Source organism: Genypterus blacodes, unplaced genomic scaffold, assembly GCF_046128005.1.
Source record: "Genypterus blacodes isolate CSIRO-AG114 ecotype Tasmania unplaced genomic scaffold, CSIRO-AGI_Gbla_v1 ptg000048l_1, whole genome shotgun sequence".
Taxonomy (NCBI): domain Eukaryota; kingdom Metazoa; phylum Chordata; class Actinopteri; order Ophidiiformes; family Ophidiidae; genus Genypterus; species Genypterus blacodes.
Genome location: NW_027466861.1, coordinates 12,501 through 24,719, shown reverse-complemented (window position 1 = coordinate 24,719; position 12,219 = coordinate 12,501). Strand labels below are relative to the sequence as shown.

The 12,219-nt window shown below is 43.4% G+C and overlaps 1 protein-coding gene across 1 annotated transcript in view; it reads right to left on the bottom strand.

Annotated features, from left to right (window-relative positions):
- Positions 1 to 2,775: 2,775 nt before the first annotated feature.
- Positions 2,776 to 12,219, bottom strand: part of LOC143000618 (protein MTSS 1-like) — a 12,253-nt gene continuing 2,809 nt past the window's right edge. The window contains exons 5-12 of the mRNA XM_076150005.1: positions 11,851 to 12,008; positions 11,612 to 11,719; positions 11,274 to 11,371; positions 10,797 to 11,019; positions 8,975 to 9,232; positions 7,779 to 7,916; positions 7,363 to 7,522; positions 2,776 to 7,170 (exon numbers count right to left, since the gene is read on the bottom strand). Coding sequence (XP_076006120.1) covers positions 6,548 to 7,170; positions 7,363 to 7,522; positions 7,779 to 7,916; positions 8,975 to 9,232; positions 10,797 to 11,019; positions 11,274 to 11,371; positions 11,612 to 11,719; positions 11,851 to 12,008 — 1,766 coding nt within the window. The 3' untranslated portion in view covers positions 2,776 to 6,547. The remainder of the gene's footprint in view (positions 7,171 to 7,362; positions 7,523 to 7,778; positions 7,917 to 8,974; positions 9,233 to 10,796; positions 11,020 to 11,273; positions 11,372 to 11,611; positions 11,720 to 11,850; positions 12,009 to 12,219) is intronic.

Genomic DNA, 12,219 nt, shown 5'->3' with positions numbered 1-12,219 from the left:
AAGATGAACAGTGATGAAGCACAATATAACGTCTGTATGAACCATCTCATGAGTCTCAGTGAGAAAATAAAGATGTTTTGTAATAACCACAACATATTTCCATATAAAGTTATTTATGTTAAGAATTTAAGCTTGTTTTTTTTTTCTTTTCCCTGGTGGAATCAGGACATTTAACAAGAGCAAATCAATCTACTATTTAAACAACCAAACAATGTAATGCTGCAAAATAATACAAAGAGCTAAAATGTGAAAAACATCAGTAATGTTTGTTTTTCTGCTGCCACAAAAATCCTAGATGATGAAAATGCCTTTTCCAGTTCTGGATATCTCATTTCGCAAAATTTCATTTCAAGAACAACAATAACAGTTGTTTTTGAAAAGATGTGCATTTCTAACAATAATCATAATCCTAATAAGTGAAACTGGCAATGATGGATGATATTTTTATTTCTCTGACATTTGCTGTGGTGCGATTGCCTGTTCTGGAGGGATGACGACAGGGAAAAGCTATGAATCTAATAAGTAATAAGCCCACAAAGAAGTGATCTAGCAGAGATGAGCTTTATTAGCTTGTTTCTCTTCAGTCATCAAGTCCTAGAATGTGAATTTCACAAGTATAAAAGCAAACCCACAGCCTAATTTTTATATGTAAATCAGGGGAAGGGGAAATCTTTGAAAGCTCTTTAACTTTTAATGTGGTGTTTTTGAGGTTTGCTTGGATTTTGAATAAAGTTCATGAAACAGCTTGAAATGAAATCGGAATTGAATTCTTTTCATAATAACTCGCTATCTGGTTGAATAATTTGTTTTTTAGATGAAGAAATAAAGTATTGAGTTTATCATTGCAGTAGTGTGATCTGTCAGTCTGTCTCTGATGTGCACCAGCTGAACAGTGACAGCAGAAACATGGCGGCAGGTCACCGTGTCATGGAGTGTCAGCTGAAATGAGGATCGGATCAGGTCGAGCTGCTGTGACCTGGAGGAACCCGAGGCCCTGATGATGCTCCTGAGGCTGACGGGACCTTATAGGTGCACTTTCCAGGATATATATTAAATAAAGACACTGCCAAAACTTTTTAAAAGAAAGTGTGAATGCCAGCACGTATGTGTAGTTAATCACATTTTACATTTTTGGACAGGAAAAGGAAAAAAGTTCAGACACAACACCCACATGGCACTAGCATCCATTGGTGTAAGTTTGGACAAATTTGAATTTTGGTCAAATTCTCCAAAAACAGTGTAATGTGTATGTGTGTTGACTTTTACAGCACAGCAACATCTGATTGAATATGACGATAATAATTTTCAATATACTGTATACTGAAATCCTTCAAATGTGCGCTGTTATGCTGCCATCTTGTGGACGGATTCATTGTTGAGCTGAAGCGGTGAATTATGAGACATTATTGCGCAACAGAATGCAGTTAGAGGGGGAAAACAATACATCCTCTGGCCCCACAGGTGGCGCTGCTCTCTGCAGCTTTGTGCGGGTACAGGGGACCCTTAAGTGCCTTTGAGCACATCTGGGAAGCTCCGGTGAACATATTTCTATAAATATATGAGATTAGAAGGACATCTGAAATCCTAATAAAATAATCAATTTTCCCTGAAGTTCCTGAACTCCCATCAAAAGTACTTTTCCACACACACACTTCACTGCTACAGACATGACACTAATTAATTAACTCTTTAGACTGACATTTTATTTAATTGACAATTTCAAGCACACAAATCTACAAATTGCTTTCACATGAACGAGGCAGTGAAAACTCCACAGTAGTTGAAATAACTTACGTTTGAAAATAACGTTGCGGCCGCTCCACTCTTGCCTTCATCCACTATTGTGGATCGAAACGATTCGCCAGTGCCTCCAACGCTTTGCATTGTGGGATTGGCCTGATGACTCGGTGACTCGGGACAGCCTCAGTGTCGGGGACACACGCATGATGAAGCGAAATGCTAACCGAGTATACCGGCAGCTCAGTGTCGCCTCGCAGTTAAACTTCATTTATTATTTTTTCATTTAAATTAAAAACACTTATTTCCTCATTCAACAAATGCACTTCTTTTTTTGCTTCAATTTTATTATTTAGCGTAAACAACCATTATACATATAAAATATGACACATCCAGAATCCAGAATCAGAACATCAAACATAACAAAACGGATTTTCCAGGGCTGGAGGGAAAAAAACACAAAAAAACAGGTTTCCATCACTCCCAGAACGGCACTACAGCTGATAATGTGAAAGTACTAACTGCAGAGTAATGTAACATCACAAAATGTTCATCTGAAATCTAATGTCACCCTCTTTCTTACTTGCAATCTCAAAGTCAGAGAGGTTTTGTCTATTAGCTATGAAGTGCCTCAGTTATGCGGCCTGATTAAGTAGCTGACTCTGAACTTTTGCAAAGATCATCACCATAGGCAGCAGCTTTCACATGATCAGCTGTTAGACCTGTTGCAGTGCTGGACTCTGTTAATAAATAATGAAACACATTAGATAAAACCAGAATTAAAAATCAAAGTGGGTTTATTCTGCCCATTAAAAACAGGTTATTCTAGACTTGTTAGTCTGTGCTCGTGCTCTTCTTGTGTATGGGACCACTGACCTGTGTGGACTCAAAGCCCCAATATGAGATCAAATCTTTTGATTTATATATTTAAACAATTGTTGTTTGAGATAAACAGTGGCAGCCACCAGAGTGGAAACACCTTTACAGGCTGTAGCATCCAAAAGTTCACCACCAACATTCTCCTTTTTCCCAACCGTCTCAATTCTCACTCAACTTTCACTAAGGTACCTTCAACAGCACCACCACTTGTCTACGCTTCTCTCATCTGCTTTTAATTACCCACAACTTTTGGCTACACACAGATTATCAGGACAATTCTGAATTTCATTCCTAAAGTCTGTGTTTGTGCCTTTCAGGAGGCCAATGGCGACACTGAAGAGCACCAAGCGAGCACAGTCACGTCACATTTGTAGTTCTCCTGGGGGGGCTTGACACTGGACGCCTTCTTCCTCCCAAGTGGTTTCCCTTAAGATCTGATTACAAATAAATATATTCATTCATGAACGCCTTGTAGTTTCACGTGTCAAACTTTAATTTGCTCGTAAAGAAAGTGCCAGGTCAATGGAAGTTTCATCTTCCAGCATCTTCCAGTATGTCTAAATCCCACAGCTCCCAGTAAATAACTTTTGGTAAAAGGATTTATTGGACCTGCATCTTAGCAAATGAGGATATTTTAGAAACAGCTGGCATGTGCGAGCTGTGACCAAGAGCCCAAGCAAGACGTTGAACCCCAGAGTGCTCTTAGGATAGAATCCAAACTCAGACGGAACCCTAATGTGAAACTTTGAACCTCATTTGTGTGTGAGCTTATGTCCCATCAGGTTCGGACAGTCGTGTCAGTGAAATCCAGGAAATACAAGGAGGAAACCACGTGAAAGAAACAAAGCCTTCAGTGTGACTGAATCAAATCAAACCATGGTTATTTTAAAGTAAATATACGGCAGTAAATTTGGCAATTGTAATTGTAATTTAAGGAGTGAAAACACACTTACAGCTGCTATTACTTACAGCTTTTGAACTCGGCGGCCCCCACAAACTGAGGACAGGGCGAGGGATTGAGACAGGATTCATGCAGAAATTGTGCAGGTAGTTTTGAAATTTTCTTTGTTTTTGTGTAATTGCACAGATGTATCTGATTCTTAACGACACATTTGTTGAGCATCTTTTGCGGTTAAAAAAAAATCCCTTTTCCGATCCTCAGTGTGCACTGGGCCGCCGGCAGCAAACACACGCTTCCTCACAGGCCTCGAACGTTCAGCTTCATACGCTTGTCATCGCCTCAGCTACACAATGGTGTTCGTGAAAACCTGCGCAGGAAAATAAGGTGAGAACAGCAAATCACAGTAAAACCAGACAGGCTTCAGTCGCATAGGACGCAGAGTTTAGTATTAAAACCATACAAAACATCAATGTTTAGGATGATCGGTGGCGTCTAAAACAATGTCCGAAACAAAATCAGGACAAAAGTATACGGACGATTGAATCCTTTGTTCAACTAAAATGGACAACATGCATGTTAAATATATTTGCTAATATCTTTTTATATTAAAACAATAAAAGCTTATCAGCATAGTTTGGGTCATCAAAAAACTCCACAAACGAAATGGAAACATTTAAACTGAAGTAAGATGTAATAAATACATAAATAATTTGACTTGTATTGACACTTTATCAGACGGCATCTATGTAGTTAGTAGCAACAGGGGAGTTTTAAGTGTATTTAGCTTGAGCTTAAACCCATTGACACACATTCAATTTGTTACTCATCTGACATTAACTAATTACTATTAAAGGTTTCTATGTCCGTTGTAGTTATTAATGAATATTACTTCACAGCGGGACCTACATGCGCTCTGTTGTAATTCCGTTTTTACCACAAGTCGTAACTCGTTGCGAGGACACATTGATACTTTACACCGTTTCCTCTTTGTATTTGTTTGCCCCATTTCCCAGCGAAACAAACGTCGGGACGATTTAATGCGACATCCACTAGGGGGCGATCTGAGAGTCAAAACGTCTTCCGTATATAAAGTACTTTGTATTTACCATCAACAGTACACAACAAAGAACAGTTGGATCCCAGTTTGCCAAACAGCAAAGAAATGTTGCATCAAAGCGTTTTTGATTCCCAAACTATCACCCATGTTTCTTCTCCTCTACGGAAAACGAATGATTCAGGGCGCACTACCGCCCCCTCAGGAATTTTATAGGTACTTACCATACTGGACAATTTGGTGAGTTTTTGTTAAGACATCTTGTAGCTAAGACTTATGGGAGCTGTAGCTTTTGGATGTTAACAAAACTATATGAACTGGGTTAAGGGCAACTTCACCGGGTAGTACACATCAAATTTGGTTTATTGATTATATGCAACACTATTCACTGTGTAGAAATTAGTGTATAAAGGCTTTTGTAGCTATAAGGGGCGCTGTGCAAAGTCTGGGGAACTGACCTCTATGACATCACACAGACTGACCCCTGAAACCTCTTTTGCAACTTGACCTTTGCAGTGAACTCAAGAGAGGCTCCAGTTTACTAACTTTGACACTTGTGATGTCACAGAGGTCCGTTTCCTTAAAGCGCCCAATGAATCAGCCTATCGTCGCCCCAACAGATCAATACACTAATAAACTTCACTCCACATTACTACGACTACATAGTAATCAGGAACATGTAGTAGCAGCCTCTATTACTACAACTCTCGAGTGTACGCTAACACACACACACACATACTGTACGGTGGCAGGTTAGCAACACATCAAGAGTAGAGCGATAAAGTTTTGACGGAGGTCATTGGTAAAGCCAGAGGCCAACAAACTCACAGATCAAGTCTGCAGTGATAATACAACAAGGAATCGTTTGTCAAAATGTGTTAAAACCTTTACTTGAGCTTTGAATATGATAATTGGTTTGGTAAACTCTAGTTTCCAGTTTCCAGTGGCCTTCATTTCCAGTGTTGATCTGTGAGCTTGTAGGCGTCTGTCGTCCTTCCCAGCAGGGTATAATATATTCTGTATTCACCTAGAAGTCTAATTTACCAGCTAAGTTCATCATTCTGGGCTTTCAGAACATGCAGATTTATTTACGTGGTGTTAAATACTGCAAAACAACGCCGAGTATGCTACCCTACATAAACAGATACACTTGATCTTTTTCAATCCAGCATCTCCTCTATGTTTTCACATAAAAAAGACTGAAGGTAATTTCAATAAAATAGAGCATATTTAAGTTAAATTTAGTTTGGCACCTTAAGTGAAAATGCATAAAAAAATGTAAAAGGAGCATGTGACAAATAAAAAGTACAAACACATGGAAATATAAATATGTACATACAATTTTAAGGTTCGCTCTGAAAATACATCATCACTTGTTTGCTTTATCTCTTCCACGATTTTTTCCTGTTATAACTTCAACCGCCGCGTCTTCCCAACGCTGTGCTTACACATCTGACCGTGTCTACTGCGTGACCTTGTACAGTTGCCCTGAGAAAGGATCTGGGATCAGTGTCAGACTTTTCCAGTTTTTGCCAAAATTGCCGAATACTAAGCAGCTTCAAGTGTTTCTCTCCTTGTCCATTTTCTTCTCACTATTGTAAATGTTTTAAATAACAACATAATATGTTGTGTTTGTGGCATCACTTGTGGTACTTTGGGACCGATGTTGCTCATGTGCCGAAACAATCGCACTTACAAAATTTTGTTTAGTTGGAGAAACTTGTTTTCAGAATTTATCTGGAATCGCCTGGAAAAGTATTTGGAAATCAATGTAAAATACTGTGGCATGATGACACTTTCCCCTTTTCTTTCTTTTACTGCAGGAAGTCTAAACACTAATCCCTGATCAGAGGCTCTGGGCAACGTGTCTTTTCTCTAATGTGACACAACAGCAGCCATTTTGTGTCCCTAGTGTCTCATTCACTTAAACTCAGCCAGGGATGCAAAATGGTAGCGGTCAAACCGGCACGTTCCTCTCAGTAAATCTGCGGCGCTGACCGGTCATTTGTCATCGTCTTCTTGAGTTTGACACCTCGCCGGATCGTCACCAGATAGTCCTCCGCCTCACCGCACTCCATCTCCTCCACGAGCTCTGGGAGGGGTCGGCGCTCCCACTCGGACACCCGACACCCGCCAGGCTGTGGCGGAGGCGTGGGTGGGTCCGACCCATCGCTCTGCTGCTGGGTGTCCCAGGGGCGAGACCGAGGAGACAGCTGCCCGGCACTGCCTGGTGATAAAGGGGTGGACGGGGGGCTAAGCGGGGTCCGTGGTGTTTCAATGTGGTGCTCGGGTACGGTGGGGGTCTTCACAGGGATCATAGGGGGCTTGATGGGGATGGGGCCCAAGTTGAGGCCCCCTGATGGCCGCCGCAGGTTGGGTTTGGAAGATGGTGTACGGCGAATGGTGGCGACCCCTGGCGTGATGATGGCGGCGGGGTTGGAGGGCAAGCCGGCGGTGGAGGCGGGGCGTTTGGACTGGAACATGCGGCGGTATGATTGGCTGATGTCGCTGTTCCGGGGGATGGTGGAGGATTTATCGTAATCTGACGACTGCTGATGTTCGCCCTCTTGCTCGGCTCCGATAGAGAAGTAATCAGAATCTGAAAACCATAATATTACATCTTGACTATTAAGGGATCGGTGACAACGACAACTAACGATCCAACACATCATCCTTCAACAAGAACAACATCTGCAGCACTACTTTACAGTTTAAGAAGAAGCTCTGTTTGGTGCCTCCAGGTCCCAGAGTTACAGCTTACATTCAAGCAAGTGTGTGTGTGTGTGTGTACCCTGTGTGTTGATTGTGTCCTCGGAGCAGCAGGGTGTGTTGGTCTGGCTGCTGTATCCACTGGAGCTCTGCACCGAGTCTCTGCTGGATCCATGAATGTCCAGTTGGAGGCCTCGTGCCAAAGCTCGGGCCAGCTCCTCGTGTGCCTCCCTGTCTTTCTGCTGGAGTCAGACACACACACACACACACACACACACACACACACACACAGTCATTACATTTATAAGCACTCAACACTGATTAATAAACTGACAGAACATTGTATTTGCAGTATTAGGATAAGCATGAATAATGCGTCCAGTAAACATGCTCTCAGTAAATTACGTGACTTTGGCTTCTGATCAGTTACACAGCGCTGCCACCCTTTAACGAAAGCACAGAGCCGGATGATCGAAACAAAAACAAACTCAGCCTGACCTTTGGTGATGTCACTGAGTTGAGGCCTTTATGTGGCTCCTCCCCTGGTGTGGTGACATCTGTAGTCTCTCTCCTGTCCTTGCTTCTCCTCAGCGTGTTGACCACCGGCTGGTCATAGGGGCCCGGTTTGGCCCAGTCCTGCACACAAACAAACAGCTCCTGAGCGGATTCCACAACCGGTAAGTATTTCACTCACAATGTTCTCTTAGATTTACACATTTCTAGTTTCTGCAACAATTTTTACAACTGTTGTTTGCATTAATGACGACCGAGGTTCTGCTTCCCCTTGTGGTAAATGTTAGTATTTTTATGGCTCAAAGGTTTCTGATCCGGTTCGACCAGTAGGAGGCACTACAGAGACACAGTCATTCTTTTCAATTTGACAAACTTGTTTACCACAAATAATTTTGTAATAATATATATACATGTATAGATATAGATATTTAGACTGTCAGACAAATTAAGATTAAACAGCAACTCAAGATGCAAACAACTCACAGCTACGATAATGCCATGACAACTGAAGCAGATTCATGATTATCCTTATTTTAATGAGCCTTTATATGTTGTTGTAAAGGGGTCTCCAGGTAAGGCCAGATGATTAAGATGTAAACTGTAAAAGGGTAATGTAAACAGACTTTGCAACATATACAATTGCTATTGCATAGAACATCTGGATCTGGAAGCGCAGTGTGATTTGTTTGGAGCAAAGAAGAGATTTTCACAGTGACACAGTGACGGAAAGCAACAGCATGACGCAAGAATGTATTAACGCTTAGAGAGGTTACTTGTTGCAAATTGAAGCACTTCAGCAAAACTCTAAATCTGAAAACAAACAGCTGGACAGTCCAGTGGAAAACCGCAGAGGAAATAGAGTTTTGGCAGCTGGGGACGACGGCTGAAACTGAAACTGATTGATCTGCTAAGTGGATATTAAACGTATTGATCACTGACCAACAGGCTTGTATGGCTGCAAGCTGCTGTTTGCCCTTGATGACATGTTAAACAGCTGGAAATGTTCTGACAAAGACGGGATTCCATAATTGTTGTTTTGTCATTCTACAGTCTCTTTGTGGATTATGAAGTCGACAAAAACAGGAAATGAGATGAACAAGAAAGAAGGGAAGCGGAAGGGAAGAAAGAACAAATCACTAAAAAGAAAGAGGGAGGGGACGACGGAGGATGGAGGATCAAACCTTCCAGGATGGAACTCTAGATGACGGGATCACTCCAGACCCAGCGGGGCAGAGGACCGTGACCTCTCCTGACGGGCCGGGGCCTGAGCCAGGCCACGCCCACTCAGGAGAAATGGACGAATAGGAGGGCGAGGAGATGGGTGAGGTGGAGGTGGAGGAGGAGGAGGTGAAGTATGGGGGGTGGAGGTGGATGTCCTGGGCCTGCAGCACCATTCCGTACAGGCAGAGGGCAGCGTGGTGATCAAAACCATTTGACAACTGAGGATGAGTGGAGGAGGAAAAGAAAAACAACATTAATGAGGCGATTCTGGAGCACTGGGGATGTGACCACATGAGGCAGTTTGGAAACATTACCCAGCATGCATCTCACAGGCACTGATGTGCTTTTTAGGTTCATCAGAGGAAAACTATCATCTCCATCTGGATTAAATTTACCATCATGTTTCCAAACCAATCGCCAGAATACGTGTACAAGCACTCAGTACTGATAAACACGAACATTAAGCGATTACGCAGCATCAGGCACGCCATTGTTCTTTAAGGTTTATGATTTATTGCCTTACGTGCACGACAACAAAGTGAGAGTTTTGTAAGCATTTGGTTTTGGCCATCGATTCCTAACGTGAAATTCCAGGTTTTCCAAATGCTTTCACCAACAATAATCTGCACTATAGAGTACCAACGCATAACAAAACGTACACAAATGTTCTTCAAAGCAGAATATTCTACACGTTTCAGTTTAAGTGCCTTGCAAGATTCAACATTTCTCTTGGTTCTCCCTCTGTGAGTACGTGAACGGTGAACGACTTCATCGGTCATCACTGCTGCCAAAAAATCTAAATTCCAATGGTTTGTTTGCTGTCATTATCCCAGGCGGCTCCACCAGTTTGTCTGGACTGACCTGAAACCCCGACAGGAGTGTGTTTGTTTGTTTCCCGTTAATGTTAATGTTCACCTGTTGTAGCTCGCGGCGTGTGGGTGAAGAAGAGGAGGAGGAGGAGGAGGTAGGCTCCTCACCGACAGGCTGAGAGCTCTTAGAGATGGAGGAGGAAGGAGAGACACACGACTGCAGCAGAGCCATGCAGAGAAAACACACACACACACACACACACGGGAGCCAAGACAACACAACAAACAGAAAGAAGCAGAGGCAGCGTGACGACACAATTTAGTAATAAAATGATAATATTAAAGTGAATGAATCCAGCACAGTGTCTAAAGAATCAGACGTAAGAAAGCATAAATGATGAAGAACTGAGCAGAAGCCTGAAACTGAAGCATTAAAATGAAGCAGAAGCAGATTCAGCAGGTGAAGTGAAAGGAAAAGGCCGTTTATCAGTAACAATGTGGCCGTTTCTTCTGCACGAGAATTCAAATCTTCATACATGTCTGAGACGTTCTACAGCCACGACTGACGCTCAATGATGCTGCATGTTTGATGCGCAAGTGTCATGAGCCTAGTTTTTCCTTTAAATTTTGGACATTTGAACTTAATTGGTCGTTACGATGTTGTATATTAAATCATTACTTAACAAGGAGACCTCAGCACTGCATTCTCCTGACCCCAAGCTGCCTTTGAACCACAGCTTGGGAAACCCTGTGAGCAGGAAGTCTGTGGCGAGCAAGGTGACTCAGCACAACACACCCGCACACATTCACACACATACGCACTCACGTACACACACACACACGGTAGCGAAAGAGCCCACAGTAGCCTAGCAACCTGGGAACATTCTTCAACCTCATAGGTGGAAACATTCTGTTACTCTTGTTACTCTTGCCACAGCAAGTCTGGCTGAATGTGTCCCTTCACACTCCGTACCTGTGAGGTCTCTGGGGGCATGGGGGAGGGGGACTTGGACTGGAAGGCATCCTGGGAGATGAAGCCGGAGTCATGAGAGGAGACGGAGGACAGGCGAGCAGGCGTCTGCTGGGGGAGCGCCGAGGAGGAGGAGGATGAAGCACGGTAACGAAAGTGTGAGGTGGGGGAGTGACAGTGTGAGCCGCTGGAGCGAGAGTCGCTGCTGTTCACGCTGTTTAGACTGCTGAGAGACAGAAGGAGCAAGAAGAAGACGTCAGGAAAATGCATGTCTTTATTTTTACTCATTTAATTGTAGATTCCTATGAAAAACTAAAACCTTGTTTAAAGTGCAAATCACAAGCTGCCCTGTGCTTCATTATAGCCTGCAGTCTACCCTCTGCCCCACAGGGGGGAGTAGAGTACAGACAACAGGAAAAGGAATAAAGCCAGAGAGAGGGAAGGGGGGGGGCGTGGGGGGGGGTAGCTATGGCAACCAACCTGCACATGCTGGACTTTCTGGATACGGTGGTGCTCGGTGACGAGGGCGGAGTCTGGTAGGACCAGGTGCACTCTGAACCCTTCAGGTCCACAATTACCTGAGAGAGACAGAGGGAGGGAGGGAGAGAGAAAGAGGGAGAGGGAGACACAGAGGGAGAGAGCCGAGTTAGTAGCTTTAACTACTTGTAGCTGATCCAGAACCCTGTTATGTCATGTGCAGCGGGACTTTAAGTGCTGCATTCAAGGATGCTTCTGAGATTTAAACTTTTAGTCACATGTCCAAGCTGGTTCAGATCAGGAATGGGTTGATGAGTGTACGAGCACCGAAGGTAAACTACCTGCTCACTGGAGGCCGGCAGCTTGTGCGGGTCCATGGTCAGAGTCTTCAGGTCGTCAGTCAGAGTCTGTAGGTGAGTGATCTCGCCCAACATGGACATCTCTTCCTCCTGCCGCACAACAAACACATCCACCTGCTACAAATGCTATGTAAAGTCTTCAACATTTAAAGAATTTAAATAAACATTTTAAAACAATGCAAAGGATTGGGTAATGTGAAGGTTCCGGACGCAGCACTGACCACGACCGGCCTCAGCATGGAGACGAAGCAGCAGAAGCGGCTCCTCTCCTCCACCAGCGCCTTCCTGACCGCCTGCTTCTCCGTCTCCTCCAGCAGCAGGTATTTATCACTGACGTCCTGCAGGGCGCTGTCCAGCTGAGGCTGGATGTCCCCGCGGCCTGCCACAACACACACACACACACACTTAATGTTACAGCAACAACAGTGACTGTAAACGTTGCTTTTATATAAAACAGTAACAAACTGTACATAATAACAGCTATAGATATCAGATGGGCTGCAATCACACACCCCTCAGTCAGTTAAATTAAAGCATCACATTAAAAACTCTCCCTGCAGACGTAGTGTGAATGATATATATGTCACACT